The sequence below is a fragment of the Equus caballus genome, chromosome 1, assembly GCF_041296265.1.
Source record: "Equus caballus isolate H_3958 breed thoroughbred chromosome 1, TB-T2T, whole genome shotgun sequence".
NCBI classification, from domain to species: Eukaryota; Metazoa; Chordata; class Mammalia; order Perissodactyla; family Equidae; genus Equus; species Equus caballus.
The window spans coordinates 173,615,935-173,643,659 of NC_091684.1; the positions used below are offsets into that span (position 1 = coordinate 173,615,935).

The following is a 27,725-nucleotide window of genomic DNA, read 5'->3' on the forward strand; positions in this document are numbered from 1 at the left end:
CGCAGACGCAGAATATATCTACAGAATGCGAACTACAGCCCGAAAAAGCTATTGCGCCTGCGCAAAAGGTTTGTCCCTGGGCCGGAGACGTGTACTTTTTTTTGTCCTGTTTCCGCTACCAGGTTGGTACGCCCACGGTTGCTCTGGCAACAAGCTACTTTGGGAGGAAGAGGAGGAGAGGTTTTACAGCGTACGGCGTAGCTACCCGAGGGTTCCGTTTCTGTTTGGTCTGCCTGCATCTTCAAAGATTAACTGTTTGGATCTGCTTTGAGGCAATTCCTGGCGCTCCTGGGGTTCAGTACTGGCTCGGCCCCAATTCTCGTAAGGGCGCTGACTGCAGATACCTGTCCCGGATCATTAGAGCAAATCAAGTTCCCCCACAGTGAGAACCACAGCAGCCAATCACTGTGCAGGCTCCAGTTCAGACTTGGTTATTGAGGGAGGGAGGAGCGGGGCAGGGGGAGGGAGTTTGACCACTACCGGGCCCTGAACTGGACTCGGGATCTGGCGCTAGGGGCGCTGACGAGTAAGCGCGGTAGAACTTAAGGCCTCAGGTGTTCTATTTATTCAGCAAACGTTTATTGAGCACCTGAAGTCCTCGGGACCGACGGTGTGCTAAATTGTAGGTGCTCTCAGGGGAATCAGATACCGTCTTAAAAGATCCGCAGATGACGGAAGGGGAGGGTAGAATAAGGGGAGAGGGACAGTCGATTAAAGTGCACAGTGTGTGTGATCAAATTTAGCAAGCTTCTACTCCCAGGCTGACATCTTGAACCCGGTGTGATAATCCAGGATGTCAGCGCTGAAAGGCCCGCAAGAGCATTCCTGGTCCAAACCCTACCGCCTCCAACTCATTTTGCAGAAGAAACTGAAGGTTTGAGCTTTTGTATTTAAAAGTAGGATTAGCTACTTATATTTAGCATTTTAGCTTTTTTAAAAAAATAGTGTCCACCTTAGTTTCTGGCTTTTGCTACCCTTTTAATTTCACATGCATCTGACCTTCCAGGCCTAGTTCATGTCACCTTTTAGCTGCAAGTTGCACATAACCAGGTTTATTAATAAATTTGAACCATCCTAGGTACTGAAGCAAAATTCCTGAAACAGCAAGTGAACGACAACGTTCCTTCATTTTCACTTTTTATTTGTGTTTAAACTGGAAGCTGTATTAGCCTCAACAAATGTACTGGTGAGCAAAGCCTTGCTTAGCTTCTAGAAGGAAGAGGAATAACCCATGTCCTCAGAAAGATTTACAATGTATTTGAAGAGATGTATTCATATTCACACCCATGGAGATTTGCTCTGCTATATGAACTTAAGTTCAGCCTAAACTCTTATGTTGCTGAGAAAAAAAAAAAAGAGCGAATAACCAGGCCAGTTCCTATCTGAATATAATAAGGCAAGAAGCATCAGTTTCTCTGACAAGTTGAACCTTTCTCCCTGCCTCATCAGCAAGTAGGAGGGTAGCTTCCTCACCAGTATTCAACTTCAAACTTTAAAAGCTGGGCTGATGCCTTTTAATCATTCAGGAGTGGATTCCTTAGGGGAGTCTATTCCGTCAGCTAGGCTCTTTCCAGCAGTTTCTCCCTTCTGTTTTGTCTGTCTTTGATCGAGGTCGACTATCATCATTAGCATCTAAGCAGGAACTCCCAAAGGGGGAAAGCAGAAGAGATGAAAAACATCAGATTCACTTACTGAATGCATCTTTTTCTGAGACCTGCAAAGTCAAACACCTAGTCTGGACTACTAACACAGCAAGAAAAGGCCTTGTACTGTGTTCAGTTTATGATTCTATAATCATTGAAACATTTTTGACTGATGTGTCAATAGGAAATTGCTAATACTAGCCTTAGTTTCGATAGTTTGTCAGAATATTAATATATGTAAAAATTCATGTCCAGAGTATGATATATCCATGAATGTATACATGATATATTCATGTCCAGAGTGGATAGAGTGCAGGCTTGAACCTTGATTCTGCTGTTTATTAGTTGACTAATCCAAGATGATGAATTAGTCTGACAGCCTCATTTCCTTCTCTATAAAATGGAAATAACTAACAATACCTGGATCATTGGAAAGCTGTGAGGATTAAATGAGATAATGTTAACGTTAAGCACTAACGTAATACTTGACATATAGTAAATGTTTGCTTTTTTTTTTTTTTTTTGAGGAACATTAGCCCTGAGCTAACATCTGCTGCCAATCCTCCTCTTTTTGCTGAGGAAGACTGGCCTTGAGCTCACATCCGTGCCCATCTTCCTCTACTTTATATGTGGGCTGCCTATCACAGCACAGCTTGCCAAGCAGTGCCATGTCCACACCCAGGATTCCAACCGGCGAACCCCAGGCCACAGAAGCAGAACATGCGCACTTAACCGCTGCACCACCAGCTGGCCCAGGATTCATTAATCCTGGTAATTTCTATGTCTGCTTCCCCTGTTACTCTGAATAATTAAAAGTTGGGCAAACCTCAGAGCCTCAATATTTTGGGCATGCAAAAGATGGAGGGACTGCAGTGCAGATGGCTCTCAGGGTAAATCAAATATATAATTTGAAGCTGAAGTCAGAGTAGATCTTAGGAGCTGTATGACTAAAACACTGATGGAGAGGAAAAACTGATTTCCTTCTATCCTCAAGTTCACTGGCCCTGTAAATTAAGCTGACAAGAGACAGATTAACAAGAGAAAACAAGCAGAGGTTTATTAACATATACATCAGACACACACACACACACGCACACACACACGGGAGTACTCAGTTATGAGTAACTCAAAGGGGTGGTTAGAATTTGGGCTTATATAGCATCTTAACAAAAAAGCAATAGATTTTTAGAGAAGTGACAAGACAAAGGAAAAGGACATTGAGTTTCTAGGGCAGCTGTCAACACAAATAATCCATAACCAACCTATAAATCAAAATTGAGGTGAGTTTATTATGAGCCAGAGTGAGGATTATAACCCAAGAAGGCCTTAGAAGGCATTCTGGAGAAGCCTAGGTTTCGGTAGTCTTATCCTTTTAGAACAAAGAACATACATTCAATACACCCAGGATACATTTACATCAAAATTTCAAAGAGGTATGCAGTTGCCAGTTAGCAGTCAACATGATCCTGATGTCAGGAAAGAGACTAATCTGGGCATTACCAATAGGGCATTACCAATAGGGCATAGGAGGGGAAGTGTGCATTCTTATCTTAAGAGAGGCATTCTTTAATGGATAAGCAGATGTAAAATGTATGTTTGATAGGCCATAAGTCAGGCTTTCTAGTTCAAGCTGAATCAGTTTTGAACTGGAATAGTTACCCCATATACCTCAATGTGACAATCTCTTGTCATAGATAATTGTGGGAGGGTAAATATATGAGAGAACTAATGAAAAATAAGAGCTAGTTAGTAAACTTTGTTATGTAAATATGTCTGGTGCTCTCTCTGGGCTGATAAGGATCTAGAGTTCTGTCTTTCCTGGTAGAGAGGAATGGGGGGACACCTGTACAAATTTATGTCCTGGTTTTAGGCAAATAGGCGGAGGGCAGAGAGCTTTTCTTGTATCTGCTTCTCACTTGCCTTCAACTCAAAATAATCCTTATGCTAAAGTGGCATGTTTAGGGGTGGCATATTCTGCTATCCTTCAAAACTCAACCATCATAAAACAATGGGAGAGTGGAGAGACAAGGGGACCCCTCATGAGCAAAGGCCATGGTTTTACGGTGTGTCTCTCTACAGTAAGAAATGACATTCCTTATCAAAGGAAACACAAATCCTCCAAAGAAAAGGACCCTTCTAAAGAAAATCTCTGCGTGGGAAAGAAGAGTCCCTCTTCCAATTCTTGTCCCTTGTATTTCCACTTTCTCCTTTAGATCCTTCCTATTATTTCTCTCTACTGTAGCCTATGCCAGTTCCACTTTTTAAACTTTGGCCCCAGCATGGCCAGAACCTTCTCTCTTTATATGACATTGTTGTTGACCTTTTGAGGTAGACTCTGAGAAACTTAAACAAAAAGCTGCTTCAGGGTTTATTAGGATTGCAGCCCAGGAACACAGATTCAAGTAGCACTCAAATTGTGTTCCCCCCATTGAAGGGAGAGGGAGTGTTTTATAGTTGTGGCTAACAAAAGCAAAGAAAAAAAAAGAGAAAGCAATGTTTTTTAACAAATTTCAGGTGCAAGGTAGTCATGGGATGAGGGTCAGTTGAAACTAGCCATTAAAACTTAGGAATGTAGAAAATGACCTTTACAAGAATGAGATCTCGGTCCCAATAATCTTATCTTCCTTGAGAAGACTTGCTGATGCATTTCAGGCATCTAAGGAGTTCAAGAGTTCATCCTGAAGGAGGAATTTGTTCCTCTCCTCTCATCCTGTCCGCCTGGCTCCATTTTAGTGCCTTAACAGGAGAGACTCCATCTTTTTTCAATTCCATATCATGATATAATAAGGAGTATATATTTGGTCTTCATCCTGGGTTCCTGGTACAGACCTCCTAAAATCCTTGTAATTTCTTAAGTGATAAGAGCAATAGGAGCATCTGTTCTTATAATATTTGGCTTATCCCCTGTTCCTGAAATAGCTCCAGAGCAATAAAGGTGAAAGGAGAGTCTTTTGTTCATAACAAGCCTCCTTCAGCCATACTTGAGCTTATGTTAATAAAGTGACTTCTGGAAAGCCTTGTGGGGGCCTGGAATTGGCCACCCCAAGATATGTTTCTTTGGCATGAGGATTATTTGGGGCTAGTTACTTTTAATAACTGCAGACAGGAAAGCAACTGAAAAGTAGAATTTACTTACCCTTTGTAAGAGACATTTACATTGTAAAGGAAATCTCCATCTGTAAAGGTGTCTTCTTCTCTGTACCAGGAAGAAGGGGGGATGACCTTATCTCTAGAAACTCTTCTCAATGCAGAAGGCGAGGACTTAAATCTGCATAATAATCTTATTCCTGTTTATTTTGCTTGTCCGTAAACCTCCTGTAACTGACTCCCCCCACCGCCAACATCCTCCTTTGTCTTTAGCTGAGGAGGATATTTAAGATGGGGGCTTCAGCCATTTTGGTGAGTTGCTCAGTTTGCCTGAGCCTCTCCCATGTATACATGTTATAAAACTTTGTTTAATTTTCTCCTGTTATTCTGTCTCATGTGAATTTAATTCATTCTCCGGCCAGAAGAACCCAGAGAGGGTAGAGGAAATGTCTTCCTCCCCTACAGCCTCTAAGGGTGGGAGTTGGTTGCCAGAGGAGTCCACCAAGCAATGTGAGGATTGGAACTTTCAGTCTCCCGCCACCCCCATCTCTGGGAAGGGGAGAAGGGCTGGAGATTGAAATCAATCACCAATGGCCAATTATTTAATCAACCATGCCTATGTAATGAAGCCTCCATAAAAAAAAAAACCCTACCCTAACCAAAGGGGTTCTGAGAACTTACAGATTGGTGAACATATCCAGGTTCTGAGAGGGTGACACACCCAGAGAGGGCATGGAAGCTCTGTGCCCCTTCCCCCAAACCTTACCTTATGCATCTCTTCCATGTGGTTGTTCCTAAATTGTATCCTTTTGTAATACACCAGTAATCTAGTAAGTAAACTGTTTTCCTGGGTTCTGTGAGCCATTCTAGCAAATTCTCAAACCTGGGGAGGGGGTTGTGGGAACCTCTAATTTAGAGCAAGTCAGTCAGAAGCACAAGTGACAATCTGGTCTTGTAAATGGTGTCTGAAGTGGGAGAAGGGGACAGTCTTGTGGGACTTAGCCCTTAACCTGTGGGATCTGCACTAACTCAAGGCAGTTAGCATCAGAATTGAGTTAAACTGTAAGGCATCCAGTTGGTGTCTGCTGAGAATTAGAAAATGCTTGGTGTGGGAAAATTCACATATTTGGTGTCAGAAGTGTTGTTGGTGTGAGTACAGAAAAAGAAATCGTTTTTTCTTTTACCTTGGTTGTTTTTTTTTTGCAGTTAACTTTATTTGACAATCAGCAGTTAGTTCTCATCCACATTGACTGTAGGTTTTTGAAAGAGGTGACAGGCACATAGGTAACCAAAGTATAGAGCTTTTTTGATGATCTTCATCCTCATTATGTTTTCTGGACAACCGTACGTGGATAGGTGTGGGACATTCCTTGTTCCCTTGGCCCAGACAGCTTTGTTGAACCTGGTGTCAATTCGCACATCTGGAGTTCCCATCTTGAAGCCAGGTGTCTGAGGGTTACTGTAGATATTAAACCAATTTGCTGTTTTTCCTGTTTAACTTGAGGGATGATTCAGGGGTCTCAAGGATTGGCGAGTTTATTTTCCAGAGGATTTGTGAGATTGTTTTGTAGAAGACAGAGCACACCTTTGGGGAGGTTGCAATGGCCCTCAGCCCTCCCTCGTTGAATTTCCCAGGGCCTTATAGGGAATGACCTCTTTGTTTCCCGAAGCTCCTCCTGCCAAGCCCCTTAGCTCTACAACACCCCCTGCTTTCTGTTCTTGGGGAGGTGGATCTGAGTGAACCCGCCTCCCACCTACTCGTTTTGGCCAATTCGAATAAATCTTTCTCCATCTCCAAGCATCGATGTCTAAGTGTTTGGTTTGCTGTGTATCAGGCACACGTACTTGAGATTAAGAGGTTCAGTATCAATCTCCTTTATGGCAAATTTCTGGATCTCTGAGTGCCCTTCTTCTTGCCACCCTTCTTCGCGGGAGCCATTCTACCCAGCCTATGTTGAAAAGCTACATTGTTTTCTAATAGAACAGATTAAATAGGTTATTATTTTCAGAAAGAAAATGTTAAGACAAATCAAATTGCAAACAGCACAAAGTCAAATTTCTAAAGTATCAAGTTTCTGGCCTAAGTCTTATTAAATTGTAGGGGAGGAAGAGAATTCCTCTATCCTCTAGGTCCTTCTGGCTGGTCTAAGAGTTAAATTGACATGAGACAGAATAACAGGAGAATGTCAAACAAAGCTTTATAACATGTATACATGTGAGAAACCCAGGAAAGCTGAATGAATGAATGAAAAGCCACCAGAATGGCTGAAACTGTCACTTTAAATATCATGTTCAGCTAAAGACAAAGGAGGGCGTTGGGGGTAGTGGTTTGAGACTTCAAAGGAGAGGAAGGCAATTCACATGGAAGTGGAAAAGCAAATAATTGGTAAACAGAACTTTGATAAGAATTGGCTTAGCAAGGACCCTCACAGTCCACCAATACCTAGAGTTATCTGTGGTGATGGCTTCTCTTGGAGACAGCCCTTTTAAGTCAAATTTCTTTTAGGCAGTTAGGGGAGAGGTCAAAGTTTATTTCAGAGTCTTTGTTCTTAAAAATAAGGCAAGGGAAAGAGACACATTTTGGGGTGGCCAATTCTGATCCCCCACAAAAGCAACAAATATTTTCAATGAGTCCATAACCTTTCATCCTAACATAACTCCTAGCACTCCCTGAAGGAGTAGAACAAATTTGCAGGCTTGTTTTTCTGAATTCCTTCCCTCCTAGTCTTTGGGAGTCCCATAAAGAGAACTCCTCAGTCTCACGCCATCCCTTGCACCCAAGACAGAGTCTACCATATTGTCCTTTCCGAGGGCAGAACACTCCACAACATGGAGCCTAAATCATCACTGCTTGAGCAACATTGTCCAACAGAATTTTCTGTGATGATGACAGTGTCTCTGTGCACTTGGTACTACATGGTAGCCACTAGACACATGTGGCTATTGAGCACTTGAAATATAGCTAGTGTGACTAAGGAAGTTTTATTTAATTTTTATCAATTTAAATCTAGCTACATGTGGCTAGTGGCTATCATATTGGATAGAACAATTCTAGAACTATTCCACTCAGCTCCTGTGTTTAATCTAAAGGTCACACCTTGTTCATAGTTCATTCAAAAGTCAGTAACACCCATTTGAAACCAGAGAATGATCTATCCCTGCCAGGCCTGGGCTATCAGATTATCAGCTCCACCTACTTCTGGAATATTTAATGTGACTTACAGGTACAGGAAAGAGAGTTTGTCAAAATTAGTTTCCATCCATAAAGACCATATTAATACTTTAATCACACATGTTGTAGGTAGAAGGAAGATGTATTCTTTCATATTTGTGCATAGTGTGTCTTGTCTTGAATACAAGGGGAAAAAATACCTTACATTTCTCCCCAGAAGCCTGCCCAGAGCAGGCACTGAGAGTCTTCTCCACTCTATAATTCTAGCAGATCCAGCCCAATCCTGAGATATCCCAGCTCTCGGGACACCTTAAGGGATCTGTTAACTTTGGTTATAAAAGGCATTTTCCATACCTTCAAGTTTCCTGCTTCCAAGTGAAGGGGTTCAGAATAAGCCTCCCCAAAATGTGCCACTTTGGCATATGCATTTTTGTGAGCTAAAGGCAATGGAGACCCTGGAAGCTCAAGAGAAATTTTTGCCCCTCCCTTAGCTACCTAGAAGAATTTAAATTGGGAGTCTTTCCCAGAATGAAACTTATTACCAGAAATAAATTTTATCTGAGTGACCCATCTGTATGGCAGGGCAAATATCTGATTACCAAACATCTGCTCTTCCTCTTATCATCCTGTGAATTGTCTTCCTCCCCTTTGAGGCCCCAGAACCCTATCCCATTCCTTTTTTCTTTCTTTCTTTCTTTTTTTTAAAGATTGGCACCTGAGCTAACAACTGTTGCCAATGTGGGGTTTTTTTGTCTTTTCTCCCCAAATCCCCCCAGTGCATAGTTGTATATATTTTTTTAGTTGTGGGTCCTTCTAGTTGTGGCATGTGGGATGCCGCCTCAACATGGCCTGATGAGTGGTGCCATGTCTGCTCCCAAGATCTGAACCGGCAAAACCCTGGGCCGCAGGAGCGGAGCAAGCAAACTTAACCACTCGGCCATGGGGCCAGCGCCCCCATCCCATTTCTTAGCTCAGGATGGCATATATACCTCATTTTACCTTTTTGTCCTTGAACCTCTCGTGTATATGGGGTTCCCGTATGTAGAAATTAAATTTGTTTTTCTCAGGGCTGACCCAGTGGCACAGCAGTTAAGTGCACACATTCTGCTTCAGTGGCCCAGGGTTCACCAGTTCGGATCCCAAGTGCGCACTGGCACTGCTTGGCAAGCCATGCTGTGGCAGGTGTCCCACATATAAAGTGGAGGAAGATGGGCATGGATGTTAGCTCAGGGCCAGTCTTCCTCAGCGAAAAGAGGAGGATTAGCAACAGATGTTAGCTCAGGGCTAATCTTCCTCAAAATAAATAAATAAATTTGTTTTTTTCCTGTTAATCAGTCTCATGTCAATTAGATTATTAGACTGGCCAAAAGAACCTTTGAAAGGTAGAGGAAAAATCTTCCTCCCCAACGCAAGAAACCTCTACTCTAAAGCTGGTTTGGCACATAGAAACAAAGTACAAATGCTTCTCTGCACTGCCTCCTGAGGGGAGGTCCAGGGAGATCTATCTAATACCAGTTCCAGCCAGGTCACCCTTTCCTCAAAACGTTCTCCATCTTACAGGGTTTCAGAAAAGTGGGAGATTTTGTTGCCCTGTCTCAGAGTGATATAGCCAGGAATTTCCTATATGGGACAATTTAGAATACAGCTCCCAAAACCCTTGACGCTTAGCATGTTGGTTTTTCGCTTGGTTTTTTTTTTTTTAAAGATTTTATTTTTCCTTTTTCTCCCAAAGCCCTCAGTACATAGTTGTGTATTTTTAGTTGTGGGTCCTTCTAGTTGTGGCATGTGGGATGCTGCCTCGGCATGGCTTGATGAGCGGTGCCATGTCTGTGCCCAGGATTCAAACCAGTGAGACCCTGGGCTGCCAAAGCAGAGCACACAAACTTAACCAGTCAGCCACGAGGCCGGCCCCAGCATATTGTTTTATAGGTAACTGTTTACATATCTGCCTCCTCACTAGACTTTTCATCCATTTATTTATCCAATAAGTACTGAGCATCTACTCTGTGCTAGGTGCTGGTAGCAAAGCAGAGAATAAAACAGACAAGGTCGGGGCCGGCCCGGTGGCGCAGCGGTTAAGTTCGCACGTTCCGCTTCTCCGTGGCCCGGGGTTCGCTGGTTCGGATACCGGGTGCGGTCATGGCACTGCTTGGCAGCCATGCTGTGGTAGGCGTCCCACGTATAAACTAGAGGAAGATGGGCACGGATGTTAGCTCAGAGCCAGGCTTCCTCAGCAAAAAGAGGAGGACTGGCAGTAGTTAGCTGAGGGCTAATCGTCCTCCAAAAAAAAAAAAACACAGACAAGGTCACCCACGAAACTTAGGCTTCAGGGGAGGGAAACTGATGATATATAAATAAAAAAATATGCATGATGACTTCATAAGTGTTATGAAGAAAATAAGATAGAGTAAAATGAAAGAGTGACTGGGGTGGGGGGCTCTCTTTTAGACCCTGTGGTCAGGAAAGGCCTCAGAAGGGGGGAGGTTTGAGCTGAGCTTCAAGTACAAAGTTGCCAGCTCTGCAAAGGGACGAATAGCCTAGGGTGGCAACAGATAGAAAGTCTATGTTTACCACTAGAACAGACTATTTCTTTCCTTTTGATAATGGTATTCTTAGTGCCTAACATAATGCTTGGCTTTGAATAGGTATATAATAATAATGATGATGATAATAATAATAAAGGTAACATTTTTAGCATAAATAAATGTACTAAATGTTAATTTATTTTGGTTAATCCTCACAAGACACAAGACAGAGGAAGAAAATTAGAAGACACTAAATAACTTACTCACGGCGTACAATGGACAAGTGGCAAAGCCAAGATTGACCTTAACCCAAACTTCAGACCCCAGAAACCATGCTTCTTATTAACCAGTGAGTCTCATTGAACTCCAGCATCTGAAGTGCTTCCTTAAAATGCAGCTTTTAGCATCAAGCCAAACCAAATTAATTAGAATCTCAGAGCATAGGGATTGGAAACCTGAATTTTTGACAAGCCCTCCAGATGATTCTTATGCACACTGAAGTTTAGGACCACTGTAGTTGGTTGAAAGAATGAATGAGACAGGTCCTCTGCTATTTCTACTACTTTGCCCCACATCTTATAAATTCCTACACCTCTAAGCTCTATAAATGCCCATTCTCTTAAACCTTAAGCCCTCATAATGACAATCAGATCAGTTTAATGCTGTGTTTATATATATATTTTTAAAGATTTTATTTTTCTTTTTTCTCCCCAAAGCCCCCTGGTACATAGTTGTGTATTTTTAGTTGTGGATCCTTCTAGTTGTGGCATGTGGGATGCTGCCTCAGCATGGCCTGATGAGTGGTGCCCATGTCCTTGCCCAGGATTTGAACTGGCGAAACCCTGGGCCACTGAAGCAGAGTACACGAACTTAACTACTCAGCCACGGGGCTGGCGCCTAATGCTATGTTACAAGAAAGAAGAAACCTCAGAATCTCCTGATTTCTGCAGGAGGGCTAAAGAAAAATGCCTGGGCAAACCCTCTGCACCAGCATTCTCCCACTCACCCTCCATCACCCCCCAGCCTCATTTTAACCTAACCAAGGGGATGACCTAAAATCTGACAGCTGCTTGGACAACAGGCCCTGTTTACCTGTTCGGGTAAATTCTGGATCCAGCCTCAACATTTGGCTCCTCTGCTGAGCAAGCCCGAAGTATAGTCAGGACCTCTGAACTAAGCCAGCCACCCGCCTCCATGCCCCCACAGCCCATACCAGCTACCTAAGCCTACCCAGCCTTGTAGGTTAGCCTTTCAGCTGCCCCTCCTGAGGGGAGGGGAGGCAGCGATTCTCCAAACTGAGGCAGACCTGGGGTTGAGCCATATCTTCCCTGAGAACTAGGTTGGGAAATCTCTAGAACAGAGGAACTGCATGTTGGCATATGTCGCATAGGTTTACAGTTGCCAGATAAAATACGAGATGCCCAGTTATGTCACAAATATTGCATGGGACATACTTATTCCAAAAAAGTATTTGTTGTTTATCTGAAATTCAACTTGAGGCGTCCTGTTTTTCATTTGCCAAATCCAGCAGTCAACTTGGGGTACAAGCCCCCAGGCCCTTTGTAGCCAATGGTGCTGTCTCCACAAATATCTTAAATATCTGATTAGAAGGGACACGGGGTGGGGGTGAGGCGGAATCAATTATAGGTGAGCTATAATAAGGAGGCTCAAAGAGTAGTTCTGTCACTTTTTAATTATGAGAGAACAGAAGGCTGATGGAGCTCCTGTGAGGGACTCGGTTGTTTCAGTACTACTTCTCTCCCTCATTGTCCCCCAAATGTGTGGCCAGGATTACCGTCCTACCCTGAGACCCCAGGGACATTCCTGGACTCATGTCACACATCTGACACAGCTCATACCCGTCTTGCTCACGGGCCAAGGTTCAGAACCCACGTGGGCGCCCTGGGGCCCCGCCCCCAGCCCGGCGGCGCTGGCCACGCCCCACTTTGTTATCCTATCCTCTTCTGGGTCAGCTGGTGCTGGCGTCAGGCGGAGGGATGGGCTGGTTTGGCTCGACCCGGCAGGGCTTGTTTACTATGGCTGATGATCTGGAGCAGCAGTGAGTTAATCCTGTCTCTTTCTTTCTGTCTCTCTCTCTGGGCCATGATCCTGGGACTGTCTGTGGCTGAGGAACAGTTTTAGACACCTTCCCGCCTTTCCTTTTTCAGGTCGGCTTTAGGGGAGGGCTGGGGGTTGCGTTTGCTTGCTTTGCTTTTGCCCAGAAGAGGCAGCGGCAGAGCCAGGAGAGCGATGGAAGATAAGCTTGCCTGCAGCTCAGTGATTCTGACTTTCCACTTTAGTCTTCAGATCGCTCTTCGTTCTCCTCTGGTCGCTTTACCCCGGGCTTGGATTTAGTGGTAATTGCTCAGATCCCCCCGAAGCAAGCTTGTGGGACGCGCGGGGGTAGCAACCAGGTCTGCTAGTCTGGAGTCGCCCCAGGACTGTAGTCGGGGGTGCAGGAAGAGCCTCGCTTAGCCTGGCAAGAAGAGGGCCTGGGACGAAGGGGGGGCTGCACCGCGCTGGGCTTGGTCTGGAGGAATGGGCTTGCAAGTTTCTTTAGCTCTCGCCCACCGAGACACTTAGCTTGCGATCCTAGTTGGTAATGTTTTTCATCATCATAATAATATCCTTAATGCTGTGGTTTCAGAATTAGGGCTTTGGTGATTTGCTACGACTCTGTCAAGGGCATCAGGTTAGGGATGCCACCTGTAGGTGGTGTGACTAGCAGTTCCGAGTCTAATAGGAGCAAGGAAAAGTTGCTTGGAGAATGACTCAGCTCCCAGCCAAGCCTTGGTTTCACCAGAACAGGGCCTTTTTCTGGATCCCATGTTCCCTCTTTTCAGAGCTGCAGAACCAGCAGCTTGGAAAACCAATTATTGACAGTAATAGCTTCCTGGGCTTCAAGGAACTGCCCAGGAGAGGTTTGCTTTCTAAGATGACTTCTCCAAGAGGAAATTTGCAATGGCTACAATGACTTAGGGAAACACAGAATATTAGCGCTGGTAGAGATACAGGTAGTTCAGCTCCTTTTTACAAATGAAGAAGCCAGTGCCCATGGGATGCGTGTCCCAGATCACAGAGGTCCAGACAGGCTTCTCACTCAGCACAGAACCCCTTCTGCCTCTACCCCCATCAGGATAAAAGCACTCTAGATGAAAGAGAACACCCTGGCCAGGCTAAGTGCATGGCTAAGTGGCTTCTCTGCTCCTTGTCTCAATTTCCCACCACAGCCCTCACCTCCCCAATAGTATTGAGCAGATGGGGTGCCAGGCACCATTTCCAGTGCTTGACCTGTAGCATTTTTGGTGAAGAAGATCGGCAATGTAGAGTTCTCCCTGAAGAGTAGCTGCTGAGCAGCCCATGATGCTATTCCATGAGACAGCATTTCTCCTGAGTGCTGCTTTGGGCAGATACAAGGCAATCTGGGGTCCAGATGTCATGGTCTGACTTGTCACAGTCTCTATGATTTAGAGAGAAAGTTTATCTCTTAAGACGGGCAAAGTTCCGTGGTCTTGGTGCCCGTGCTTCCAGCCTACAAGAAATTCCAGTAGAGCATTACAGAGTTCAGAGTCTGGGATTGGATTGGTTGAGACTGACAGCTCTCATCTGGCTAAAGCCATTGACGTACCACCCTCAGCTGCAAACTCAGTATTTCTTTCAAGTCTCAAGCAGTCATTGAGAGTTGCTACTTGCAAAACACTGGGAATATAGACCCTTATGATTTAGCTGGAGAAAAAGAACATTGATTGGGAGTTTATCTTGAGCCGGGCATTTTAGATGTGCTGGGTGTTTTAGATGCATTGACTCATTTAATCCTTATAACAACCCTATGAGCTAGATACTATTATCACCTCCCTTTTAAAGATGAGGAAACCCTAACACAGAAAGGCTAAATAATGGGCCCAAAGTCATGTTGCTGGTCAGTGGCAGTGCCAGGATTAGAACTCTGGCCTTCTGGCTTTCGGTCACACCTCCTTTCAGAAAACAGAGACCAGTGTGAAAATGTGTTTATATGCTGTGAATATTGTGCATGGCCTTGAAAAGCTGAGGCTGGAATGTCCCGAGGAGAGGTACAGAGAAACCTGGATTTGAGATCTGGGTTCTAGTTCTGCTTCTTTTTCTAACTAGCTGTGTGACCTCTTTGGGCATCAGTTTACTCATCTGTAAAATAAAGAGGCTGGACTAGATATTTTTAAGGAACCATCCTAATCTAAAATTCTGTGTTTCAAATGATGTATCAGGATGCCCAGTGTGTGCCAAAGGGGTTGGTGGTGATCCCCTCATTCCCTCACTTGCTTGACTGTGCCCCTGCTTGACTATGCCGATGTTCACAGACCCTTCCCATGGCTGGTAGTGTCCATCTTGTAATCCCCTTCATCCAGGTAGAGTTCAAGAAAAGAGAAATATCATATAGGACAGAAAAGGCATAGTAAAAACTCATTCATTGAGCATCTCATTAGTCCCAGGCACCTAATGAGGTCCCTTCCATATCTAGACACTCAAAGACAGGTTATTTAACAGGCCAAAGCCATTCTGCTCATAAATTATAGTACTGTGACTCAGATCCAGGGTTTTTTTAAATTCTCAAACTCGTTCTTTTAACCTCTAACCTGCAGTGGCTTGAAGTCCCCTGGATATAAAAGAGGACTTTCTTATCTGTTTTACTGCATGCCATTGGAGGTGAGGACATACGTGAGCTTTCTACTCATCTTATCATCTGGAAAACAAGGCCAGAAGCAACCTGTGTCCTGTCAGTAAATCATAGCAGGACTTGAACCCAGGTCTTCTGCCTCCTGCTTCCTGCCTATCCTACCTCTTTGTTCAAGGCTGGACTGATTGATTGCCTGAGAGCCCAACTGGCCACTGACACAGTGCTCTGTACTTCCAAGGACTTGGAAAATGACACTCACAAACCCAGTGCCCTGCCAGAAAGGCAAGTGGCATGGGAATTGGTCCTACCCTAAAGGAACATCCAGTCCTGAAATAGTAGTTAAAAGTTGGCTTTTTCCCCCGGTAATCTCCTTGAACAATGTGATAACCAGTAACAAAGGGAGGTTGTAAAGCTCAAATGAGATAATAAATGTGAAAGAGCTTTGTAAACTGTAAAGTGCTGTGCATATGGTGCTCTGAGTATCTGTTGAAACAAATGTCATGCTGTTGTTAGTAGCCATTTACCAGAGAAGAGTAACAGTCTATCAGGCAGCAAGGGAATTGCTGACTGCCAGAGTGGCAGTTCTTCTGGGCCAGGGAAACACCCTGTACCCTGATAGCTCTTTTGTAACTGTCAGCAAGGCTGAGAGCATCAATGTTGCCAATGAGTCTCTGTGTCTCCTTGTCCCAGGCCTCAAGGCTGGCTGAGTAGCTGGCTGCCCACTTGGCGACCCACTTCGATGTCTCAGCTGAAGAATGTGGAAGCCAGGATCCTCCAGTGTAAGTAGAAGGGACGACTTGTCCACCTCCCTCAGGAGGCCCAAGGAGGATACAGGATTTTCCCAGAGCCTGGTACACTGAGCCCACTGTTTCCTGATTAACAGTGCTTGGGGTGGGAGGAAGGGAGGTCAGCGATTTGAGGGACGATATTTGCACAGAGAACACCATATTTTATGATAGTGGTTCCTCGGTGTCTCCCTCCCTGTCCATCATCCCACAACCTCACGTCAAACCCTACACCAGCTATTAACACACAACACATGCAAATACGCGTTCTCTCCTGCCCTTCTACCTTCTCTCCCTCCCTCTTCTTCCAAGCCCAAAAGCACTTCTTAGATTTTCCACCTTCCCATCCGAGGACCAGCAGTCCTGTATTCTCTAATAATTCTATTCCTTGTGTTGTACTCACTTAGGCCCCCCACTTATCTGGTTACCAGAATAGTTTGGGATTCCCACAGAACAGCTCTCATGTCAGGATTATGTTGGGGCAGGGCACCCCATGAGCGGCAGCAGCCAATGGCTCAAACAAGACCCCTGGGCCACGTCTCCTCTTATTTCCCATATGAACTTCCCTACCTGGCACCCACTGCCCCAGCCATGGCTGCCCTCTCTCTCCCTTTTTTTTTTTTTTAAGATTGAGCTAGGGGCCTGCCAGGTGGCACAGCAGTTAAGTTTACACACTCTGCTTTGGCAGCCCAGGGTTTGCTGCTTCAGATCCTGGGTGCAGACCTACACACCACTTGTCAAGCCATGCTGTGGTAGGTATCCCACATATAAAAATAGAGGAAGATGTGCACAGATGTTAGCTCAGGGCCAGTCTTCCTCAGTGAAAAGAGGAAGATTGGTGGCAGATGTTAGCTCAGGGCTGATCTTCCTAAAATAAAATAAAATAAAAATTATAAAAAAAAAAAGATTGAGCTAACATCTGTTGCCAGTTTTTTTTTTTCTTCTTCTTCTCCCCAAAGCCCCTCAGTGCATAGCTGTGTACTCTACATGTAGGTCCTTCTGGTTGTGCTACGTGGGACACTGCCTCAACATGGCTTGAGGAACAGTGCTAGGTCCACGCCCAGGATCCAAACTGGTGAAACCCTGGGCCATCACAGCAGAGCATGTGAACTTAACCACTCGGCCATGGGGCCAGCCCCTGCCCTCTCTCCTATGGGCCTGAGTTAGCGCAGCTGCAGGACAGCCACAGCTTTCAAGCCTCTGTCCAGGATCCAGGATCCAGGGGACTTCTCCCAGGCAGCTCTGTCACGTGACTGCTCTCATGCCAGCAGGGCAACCACTGCCCACCTCAACCTGTCTCTAAGAGGAGTAAGCCTGTGATTCAGTCCACACCCTTCACCTGCTCCATCTGGCTCAACTCTAGTCAGAAACTACCCTCCCACATACCCTTAGTGAGGGCATTTCTGTCCATCTGTTAAGCCTCAAGTACACACAGGCACAAGGGTGATGGATGTAGGAACTCTGGCATCAGTAGCGTCACTGCCACCCTGGGTCCACAGGGAGCTGGGCAAAGAGCCTCAAAGAATAAGATGGTCCCTCTTGTTACCTACAGTCTAGGTGATCTACAAATTGTGCTTGGAGTTGAGCTCTTGGCGTGTACAGTCAGAGAGCTGTGAAAGGAAAGGGGTGAAGGAGGTCAGGAAGGGTTTGGAAATGCAGAGAAAGGTAGTCCAGGCAAAATGATGATGCTGTCAGAAAACAGTCTTATTGCTCTGCCCTGGATTCCCCTCTCCCCAGGTCTCCAGAACAATTTCCTGGCCCGATATGTGTCCCTCCCCAACCAGAACAAGATCTGGACGGTGACTGTGAGCCCCGAGCTCAGGGACCGCACCCCCCTGGTGATGGTGCACGGTTTCGGGGGCGGCGTGGGCCTCTGGATCCTCAACATGGATTCACTGAGTGCCCGCCGCACACTGCACACCTTCGATCTGCTTGGCTTTGGACGAAGCTCGAGGCCAGCATTCCCGAGGGACCCAGAGGGGGCCGAGGACGAGTTTGTGACCTCAATAGAGACATGGCGGGAGACCATGGGGATCCCCAGTATGATCCTCCTGGGGCACAGTTTGGGAGGATTCCTGGCCACTTCTTACTCTATCAAATACCCTGAAAGGTAAGGAGGAGCCACCCCTCTCGCTCATGACCTAATTCCTTGCCTTGCTGGGAACCTTCCAGGATTAGTTTCCAATAGTTCTCTTCTTCCTGGGATTTAAGGACTATGATATCTCTAAGAAAATGCAACTTGTCTTCTCATTTTTCCTTTTTTAGAGTTAAACACCTCATCCTGGTGGACCCATGGGGCTTTCCCCTCCGACCGACTGACCCCAGTGAGATCCGTGCACCCCCAACTTGGGTAAAGGCTGTGGCTTCTGTCCTAGGGCGTTCCAATCCACTGGCTGTTCTTCGAGTAGCTGGGCCCTGGGGTAAGTAGCCTGCGGATAAACAAACTATCTCCTCAAACCAAAGCTGTCGCATTCTAGAAGTCCCACCGCATCTGGACTCGACCATCCCCACCCTACTTGTTCATGAAAAGTGAGAAAGGGCCTAGCGTTGTTATTTAAAGCTATTAATCTGGACCAGATCTCTTGGTCTGCAGTTTCACAAGGGTCTTTTTTTCCCCTTCATCTACATGGGAAAACCTTACCTATGCAAGGGACAGACGGAGCAGAACTATTACTCTGTGCCTTGGCTAGACCCCCAGAGAGAGAGAGAAAGGGGCCTTCAGGTGACTCTTGCTCTACTGAATTCTTGTGCTGCTCGTGTCAGTTTATGGCAAGCTGTTGGTGATTGAGCATGGAAGCCACCCCTGGATCCTAACTCCACAGCTCACCTAGCACCTGCAGCAGGGAGATATCAGAACCTGAGCCTCCGCCATAACCCATAGTGGCAGGCGGGCCCCTCTAAACCGTGCCCTGCTCCAGTCAAACACCACATCTTCACCACTTAGGGGCTGTCACAAATTCTGTGGGTGAAGGGAGGGAAGGAGTTTGGGAAGAGTAAGCCAGAGTAAGTAGAATGAGTAGTTCTCAGCCTTCTGCCTTCACACCTTCCTTTCTGGGGATCTTTTTACTCTGATGAAGTGAAAAGCAGATTCCCTTTCTGGAAAAGACTGGTGACTCTCTATCTTGCACTGATGACTTATGTATACGTAGAGAGGTTCAGTAGCCAATTATGACTTAATTGTTAATGCCTAAGTAAGAGTTGTCTCTCTACATCCTTCAAGAGAAACAGATGGCTCTGTATAAAAGAGAAAAATGAGCATTTGAGTAGAAGGCAGAAGTTTAGGAGTTTTAGGAGAAAGGAAGGATAACAAGAGACACAGGTGCCAAAGGAGAGTAACTGTGCAGGGGGCTGACCTTCTTAGAGCTCCCAGCACTGGGAACTCTAGCAGAGTCTCTCTGATCCTTTTCCAGGGAGAGGCCCTTCTCTAACCACTGTCCCTTTTCTGGACCTGAATCTGGCCAGGTTCATGCATGGGCATCAGAGCCAGTATGGTTGGGGAGGTTGACTGGCAGCTGTGGAGGAGGCCAGGCCCCACGGGATCCCAGCTGTGCATCCCTCACCCCTTGCTTCTCACGTACAGAAAGAAGACCAGAAGAGAGAGCGAGGTCGGAAGTTGACCCATAGGCCCAATTTTCACAGTCTGTTTTCAGTGCCCTCCTGCTTGTGTATGTACTATATAGAGAAAGGTGAAGCGAACGGATTGCTCGAAAACTGTGCCCCAAGTCAGAGATGCCAGTGTTACGTTTACCTCTCACTCATATTCTCTTACAGGCCTGGACATGAGAGGACTCTCGGGAGGTGTGAGTTTCATCCACTACCTTCAGCTATTATAGGCCATAAGGGTCTTAGGGAGAAAGAGAACATAGCTCAGACTGTAAAAGAAAAGTGTCTCAACCATGGACTCCTGTGGGGCTTGTGATCCATGAAGGAAAAGATCTAGGGACTTCATTGAGCTGAACATAATCTGGTTCCTCAGTGACATTAGACTGTCTAAATTCTTTGGTCACCAGCTGACTCTCATTTGTAATCATCTGGCGTTTCCCAAAAGACTCACACACGCTTTCTGCCGCTATGATGTTAAACGTACAAAGCAAACAAACCCTTAGGAGAAATGATGTTTGGTTAAAGTTGTTAAAAGCAGACACAGGCAGGAGTCCTTCCCCCACCCAAACTGGCCACTGCATGTTTTTCTGTTCCCTCCCAGGGCCTGGCCTGGTGCAGCGATTCCGACCAGACTTCAAGCGCAAGTTTGCAGACTTCTTTGAAGACGATACCATATCAGAGTATATCTACCACTGCAACGCACAGAATCCCAGGTGAGGGCAGCTCCCAGAGCCAGCTCAGGATGGACGGGTTTGGAGATAAAGCTCCAGCTGCTGGAAAACTCCAGAACTGTCCCGGGATCTTTCTGTGCTGTATTTCTTCTTCCACAAAGCTCTCGTTCAGTTAGGGGAACGCAGGCATTAGCAGAGTTGATCATTTCCAGAGACTTCCCCAGGGATAGGCACAAAGGGATAGAGAAGATACTAGATTCATTCAACATGCCGCTGTGTCTAGAGGAGACCCTTACTCTTCCCTAGAGATATGCAGTTAGCCTGATGGGCAAGAGTCTGGGAGATATTTGAAAAGAATGTGTTTTTTTTAACTGAAAAAGTGAAACGAACATGGCATTTTTATAAAAGCAAAGGAAGAAAGAAAGAAGTCTTCTGAAGTGTTCCTCTTTCCCAGATCTGCAATTCCCAGATTTCCTTGTTATTTCTTGTCTGAGATGTCATGTGACAGTGCCTCAGAGAAGCTCCTTGCACATCTTCCTTTGCACACACATGACTGTATCTATAGAATGCATTCCTACAAATAGAATTGCTGATTGAAAGAGTATGCATTTTAAAATTTAAATATACATACCTTGAAATACTTGTTGTTAGGACAGGAACTCCTTCCCTATCTTTTGGAGATTTCGGGCTGTCCCCGGAATCTTGAGACATTCTTATCTATGACTGCTCACAGTAGGCCCACCAAGCCTGCTGATCTGCAGTCTTGGCAACTGAGAGCCAGGGCAGTCAGGGAGGTAATCTTCCGCTCGGGCAGTGACTGATACCATGAGGCCGCTTTGGTGGCACCGCCTCTGCAGTGGCCTCGCCCCAAGTTGCTGAGAGTTATCTCAGGGGAGCCAAGGTCACAGGAAGCAGCACCCCTGCCCTACCTCATTCCAGGCCTGCCCAGTTCCTCCGTTTGAGCCCAGAGCTGTGAAGAAGGCTGGGATTTGCATTCCAACAGCGCTGTCTGAGCATTAGCCTCAAACCCAGACAGCCTTCAGGCAGTGTGGGAACTGTCCATCCGACCGACATTCCTCATGAGCTCAGCTATCGAAGGGCCCCACTTAGGCGGAGGTATGGAAACTCAGCCAGCAGTCAAATCGGGGAGGCCCCTGCTTCCTGTTCTTAGTCCCTCAGCCCCCACTGGGCTCAGTGCCAGTCTCATACCCCCTTAAGGCCCCACAGGCCCAACCTTAGCCCTTTCCTCAGAACGTACCCCAGCCCCAGACGTAGTTCTGCATAGTGAATGGCCTCCCAAACTAAGCCACAGAATATATCATCGTGCAAGTCATCATGTGCTGGAAGAAGCAGAGATGACATCAGTGATAACCAGTCCCCTCCCACCAAACACCATCACACGATGTTATAACCCCTGAGCGTTTCTGAACTGTAACCTTGACAAGCTCGTGGTAACTCTTACTATTCCCTTGGAAAACGTGAATTTGGCCAGGGAAAAATATTTGGCAGCCACCCTGCTTAGCTTCACCTACACTTAGGATCTTTGTGCATATTTTCATTTTCCTCACAATGACCTAATAAAGTGGCTATAACTCCTCTCCAATTTGTAGATGAGAAAATTAAGGTGTACGCTACATTGTTTAATGCCTAAAGTGTGAGCTACAGGAGGGCAGGCCCCACTTCTGTCTTGTTCCTGTGTCCCTGCACTCAGCTCAGGGTATGACGTGTAAATATTTGTTGAATAAACATTAACCCATTGCACTCTTGGGCAATGCTCAGTGTCATGGGAGTTTTCACAAGTGCGTCCCTCTTAACTCTTCTGTGTCAAGAGGCCTCTGGCGATTCAGTCCCATCTCCTAATCTTACCAACATTTAATGAGCCCGGTGTTGGGCTCTGAGAGGAATACAAAGCTGACAGAGATACTGCCTCTGAAGAGACCAGCAAGTTGACATTTTATGACACGAGGTTTCTTCTATTAATTGCCTCACCCTGTTTTGCTTCTTCAGTGGGGAGACAGCATTCAAAAGCATGATGGAGTCCTTCGGCTGGGCCCGGCGCCCCATGCTAGAGCGAATTCACTTGATTCGAAAAGATGTGCCCATCACCATGATCTATGGGGCCAACACCTGGATAGATACCAGCACAGGGAAAAAGGTGAAGCTGCAGCGGCCGGATTCCTATGTCCGAGACATGGTACGTTGGCCACCCGAGGAGCAGGTTGGGGTGGAAATGTGCCTTGAATGCCAGCACATGCTGATCAACTCTCAGCATGGATGAGCCGTGGGGTAGAGAAGAGTGTTGGAAGAGTCAGAGGGGAAAGAGGAATGGACAGTTTGGGATAAGGCAGTGGGTTTGAAAGGGTTGGCTCCCTATAGTATCATAATTAGGGGCTTCTTATTTCTGTGTTGCCCAGTTCAGCTAAAAGCCAGGTTCTTGTCTAGTAGCCAGGCCCAGACATCATGCTGCTACTCCAGCCCTCCTATAATTCTCACCCAAAATCAGAGTCATGAATAGGAGAGCGAATAGTAGAGGCTACCATGAAGCCTTCCTACCACACTCCCACCTTCCCTTTTTTCTTACCCACCTCCACCCTCATTTGCTAATGAATGTGCTTAATTAGGCTGGGTGCCTAATGGGCCCTGGTATACCGGACCTGTGGATGAAATGAGCAGATTGGTGGTGGGGCTATTGTGGAAGGCAAGATACAGTGAATGGCCATAGAGGAAGGAGAATGGGATATTGGGATTCATTGGCTCCCACAGGAAAGAGCCAAGATCTGGGGAGAAAGGTACACCCTTGTTTCTGATAAGTGCTCATGGGTGACAGGCAAGCAAGTCTAAGGGAGAAGAAATGGTGCAACAGCTTTCCAGTACCTGGAGTAAAGGGCGTTCCCACCCCTGGCGGGTTCCTCTTTCTACAGGAGATTGAGGGTGCTTCGCACCATGTCTATGCAGACCAGCCACACATCTTCAATGCTGTGGTAGAAGAGATCTGTGACTCCGTTGATTGAGCTGCTCTCCCGAGAGGAAGAGGAGAAAGCCAGAGAGTTGCTCTCACCTCCCTGTCTGCTTACTCACCCATCTGTCCTTTCTTCACCAACTAACGTGCCAGCCAGGCAGAATCTTGGGCTGTCCCCAGGGCAGGACCAGAGTGAAGAAGAGCACTCCTCACCCCACACTAAGGGCTGTAGGAGGAAGCCACAAGAGGCCTTGAGCTCCCCACCCCAGAGAAGAATATAAAGGGTTGCATAATGCCACCCCATTCTCTTCATGCCAATTGTTACCCAGATGGTAGTTGTGAAGAGATTGCACTGAGCCACGTTCCCTCCCTGGGCCAAGGGGACGGTGGCCTCTCTTCCCCTGGGTGCAGGAGAGACTCTCAGCAGCCTTTCGTAGCTCTGGAGTGTTTGTGGGGGTAGTTTCCATGCAAGAACATCTTCCTCCATCACCCCCTGACCTCTGTGCCATGACAGTTCCATCCAGGGTCTGCTGGGAACCCACTTAACTACCAAGAGCAGGTCCTGGAGCTCCCTTGACCTTCAGAGTCCTTCCCATGACCTGAGAGATCATCTCCAAAGCCCTTATTAATGGAGGAGGAACAGCACATGGCTGGCCCATGGTGATACAGCTCTGTTCCAGGAAGAGCTAAGGCTGCAACCCAGGTCTGCAGTCTCCATTTGCTAAGGTTCAAGGCAGGCACCATTGCCATGGGGCTGGCCCTGGTCACTGGCCGAGGGTAAGCCCTCCCTGCCCCAGACTGGAGCCCCATTGCACAGGGGTGCTGTTTTTCTGCCGTGTCTCAGTCCTGGCTGCCTAAGCTGGGGACACTCAAGCGCTTCCTTCTCTGCCTCTTCCCAACTGGGAGGCCTCTGGGCCTCCCTCTGTGCCTTGGGCCCTGAAGCCCCACCTGTAGTACGGAGCAAAGGTGGCCCCTGGTGGAGAGAGAAGGGAAAGGCCCTTCAGCCCCAGGGCTGGGTCTGGATTCTCCATGCTATGTAATATCTGCAGGGTTTCTCTACCTGCCCCCAGAGCTGAGGTCCACCGTGAGCCCCTGCCCACGGTCTAGTGGGGCACCTCAAGCCAGCAGTTTCCTGTCCTCAGCAGCCACAGGATGGTTCTCACTGCCTGGCCCTCCATCTCTGCCATCTGTCCCCCTGGTCTCCAGCTCATCCTGCCCCCAACCTACTTGTCACTCTCTCCCAGGGGCTGTTTCCAGGTGCTGCTCAGAGGTTCTGGGCAATAGGCTGGGCCTGGCCCCAGAACCAGGGCAGCTCCTGCCTGTTCCTTCACTTTTGTAAAGCCAACCCTTTCACCAGAATAGTATTAACCCCTGGTGCTTTGTACTACTGGTCTAGCTGCCTTGGGCTCCTTTTCTATATTAATAAAGAAATGAGTAAAAACCTGGTGGTGGTGCTGTTTAATACTGCTCCGACAGGAGAGCTGGGAGTGGTGCTGAATTCACAACAGCCCGTGTGATGCCTGAGTCCCAAGGCGCCCCTGAGATCTACCAGCTCCCTCGCCACTCCCTCTCCCGTTTAGCACAGCATTTGCCCTCTAGACCCAGCCCAGACTCCAGGTCAGCACAGACCATCTCAGCTAGCCCCCTCAGAGGGTGGATGAGGAATGTGGATGGGCCAAGCTCCAATTCACAGGAGGAGAATTAGGCAGAAGTGGGTGCTCCCTGTAGCCCATTAAATGACCCTCTCTTCCGAAGTTCACTCTACATGGGCTTCCACTTGGAGTGTTCCCTACAGCCTAACTCCTACTCATCCTCTGGGTCTCAGCTCAAATATTCCTTGTTAGGGACGCCTTCCCCTGACCCCCCAGACTGGACTTGTTCCCCCTCTTCTGTGTCTCCATGGGACACTCAACTGCCCCTTTGTAAAACTCATGAACTTGTGGTCACTTGTTTAACGTCTGTCTTTCCTCCCTAGACCATAAGCTACTTAAGGACAAGGGGCACCTAGTTCATGTTCAGTGAATGTTGGTTTTGATTGAAAGAGAAATGAGATCTGCCAAGTGTTCAAAAGTTCTCAGATCGTTACCAGTGGGGCCTGCTGTGCTCTGGCTGACTCCAGCTAGGCCCAGAATTCCACAGAATATTACGTTTGTCATGGTGAATGAATGAATGAACAAATGAATGGGATTCCTAGGTATAATTACAAAGCTCTGACCCATCCCAGGACCTTGCGTCTTCTCTGGGACTGGATATGGCTTGATTGCCACCCCTGGCATATGGAGGAGTTGGTAATTACTTAGAGCCTACTGCATGCAACACACCAGAGTTACAATTGTGAAGAAATGGGGTCCCTGCCTTCATGGGAAATTGCATTCTACATAAAGAGACATGCTTAATCAAATTATTGCTATAAATCGATATAACACTGCAACTGAAAAGGGCTGCCTAGAAGAGGTCAGGAGGGCCTTCCTGCAGAGGTGATGACGGCAGAGGCTGAACGAAGGGTAGGTGAAGGGGTTGGGGGAGCATCTGTGGAGAGGAGCAGGTGAAAAGGCCTATTAGCAGAGACGGTGGCTCTGAGATGAGGCTGAGGAGGTAGGTGGGGATCTGGTCTTGCAGGTCCTCTGGGCGTGAGGAGAATCTTGTGTTCATCCTAAAAACAATGGAAAGAAATATCTAGAGTGAGGGTCAGGGTAGGGTGGGGAGCGTCACAGAAACTCATTTGAGACTTGAACCCACCACTCTGGCTGCTCTGTAGAGTAGATTGGAGGAGGATGAATCCTTGCAGGGGAACTTTAAGGCTGCTGCAGCAGTCCTGGCAGAGATACTGGTAGCTTGGACTTGGTCAGTGGCTAGTAGACACACAGAGGAGAAAGATGCAAGAAATGTTTAGGAGGTAAAATCAAAAGGACTTGATGTCAACACTGAGTGACGCTACCACCCCCTTGGAGAAAGGCTCCAAACCTGCTCACATAACACAACAACCTGGGGTATTTTTAAAATACTGATTCCTGGGCGGTATTCCCCAGAGTTTGATTCAGTAAATCTGGATGGAGTCTGACCATGACATCAGCATTTAAAACACATTCCCTAGAAGATTCTGATGCCCTCTGTCTACAGGCACTCGTCTACGGGATCCTGTCTCTCTGCCACTTGACCCAGAAGGCCCATGTGGAGAAGTAGGGCCTATGGCCCAAAAGTTTATCTCCTGCTTGCTCCAGAACCACTTCTCTTTGGAAGGCTGCACGACATTCTGATCTGATTTTCCCAAACCCCACACAATGCAAACACTTTCCTCAGGAGCAGATGCAAAAAGAATCTGAGGCAAGTCACAGAGAGTGCTCTGTTTACACTACCAGGCCCACATGGATGCATGGTGGCACACACACACACACACACTCTTACACCCACTCCATCTGACTGGGACATTCCTAACATTCCCAGGGCCGGGACTAAGAAATCACTATGAACATACCACCCAATTGACATCGTTCCTGGTGAATTCTAAGGATTTGTGATAACAGTTCACACCATAAACTCAAGCTCCTCAAAGTCCTAGCAGTTTACAAGGAGAGATTCCACAGATAGACATAAAGGGCTGTGAATAACCCAAGACCGGGATGGTCTTGTGCTGTTCAGTGGCTAGCAGGAAATGTGCTAAATTTAACTTCCTCCTTGGAATAGACACCAAAATATGTGTGCTAAAAATGCAGTCTGGATTCACTGCCAAAAGGGTGGTGAAATCTTGACGACTACCTCTCTCCACTCTGACACATTACGCTGTAAGCCCACAACTGCAGGTACAGTTTGTGACCAGATAGCAAATAATCATATTAGCTGAAAACAAATACAATGTCCAATGAATTGTGCAAAACTTCACTTTTCTCATCATATGACATTTCAATTCATACAGGGTCCTCTTTCTCTGGTCTGCCCCCCTTCCTCTCCCCTCCCTCAGGGTCCTGGTCTGTCTTGCAGAAGCAAGCGAGACACTTGAGATTTTGAGGGTTAGTCCCAACCCCATCCAGGTGAAATAGCTCAAGACAAACCATCTCCTCACTTGCTAATAATGACTGTTTTTCACATCGTAAGTTCAGCATTATTATGCCAGAAAAGTCTTTGTCTTTAGCCTACTAAACATCGCTCTTCACTAGGGTTGAGGAGGAAAGACAATCCCAGCCTGACACTTTTGTGAGAATGAAATGTTCCTAGACAGAATACTAAGGAGGATTCACTGATGCCAACAGATGCACAGAGCCCTCCCTGAAACCCAGGAAGATGAGACCCGGTTCTCTTGATTGGTGGCTCTTTGTAAAGGGATACAAGGAGCCCTGTGTTGACCTGGTCTTGATAATGTCTAGATGCTCCTTCCTTGAGTGTGTTCTGAGGCCTGATGTAGAGTTTGTTATAATTTGGCAACCTCATATTTTAGTTGACACCTATGAGCATCAACTAAAATTATACAACCAGAAGAAACCTGGGATATGCTAGTGACTGAAGAGGACTCCGAAGGACTTGGGGTTGCAGGTGATCCTTCATCTCCTCTGTTTGAAGAGTCTGACTTTGGAAAAGAAAGAGCATGAGGCTGAACACCTGACAGCTAATGTAGTGTCAAAGAACAGGATTTGG

At 46.6% G+C, this 27,725-nt stretch overlaps 1 protein-coding gene across 5 annotated transcripts; it reads left to right on the forward strand.

The window, feature by feature from the left end:
- The first annotated feature begins 3 nt into the window (after positions 1 to 3).
- On the forward strand, positions 4 to 24,537 carry ABHD4 (abhydrolase domain containing 4, N-acyl phospholipase B). Of its 5 annotated transcripts, none has more exons than XM_070240729.1 (8): positions 4 to 122; positions 761 to 874; positions 15,769 to 15,857; positions 17,601 to 17,973; positions 18,129 to 18,283; positions 20,068 to 20,179; positions 22,145 to 22,331; positions 23,059 to 24,537. In XM_070240729.1, the coding sequence occupies exons 3-8, from the start codon at positions 15,818 to 15,820 to the stop codon at positions 23,146 to 23,148; spliced, it is 957 nt and encodes a 318-aa protein (XP_070096830.1). In that variant the 5' UTR covers positions 4 to 122; positions 761 to 874; positions 15,769 to 15,817; the 3' UTR covers positions 23,149 to 24,537. The 5 variants fall into 5 exon arrangements, with proteins under 5 accessions (XP_070096830.1, XP_070096843.1, XP_001490467.3 ...); XM_070240742.1 differs by lacking the exon at positions 4 to 122 and adding an exon at positions 146 to 321; XM_001490417.6 differs by lacking the exons at positions 4 to 122; positions 761 to 874 and adding an exon at positions 12,216 to 12,486.
- The last annotated feature ends 3,188 nt before the right edge of the window (positions 24,538 to 27,725 follow it).

Excerpts from the sequence above, each read along its gene's own strand:
- ABHD4 (XM_001490417.6), top strand. The coding sequence starts at position 12,425 with ATGGGCTGGTTTGGCTCGACCCGGCAGGGCTTGTTTACTATGGCTGAT. Across the intron at positions 12,487-15,768 it reads GCTGATGATCTGGAGCAGCA|GCCTCAAGGCTGGCTGAGTA; the intron begins GTGAGTTAATCC and ends TCCTTGTCCCAG. Across the intron at positions 20,180-22,144 it reads TGCAACGCACAGAATCCCAG|TGGGGAGACAGCATTCAAAA; the intron begins GTGAGGGCAGCT and ends TTGCTTCTTCAG.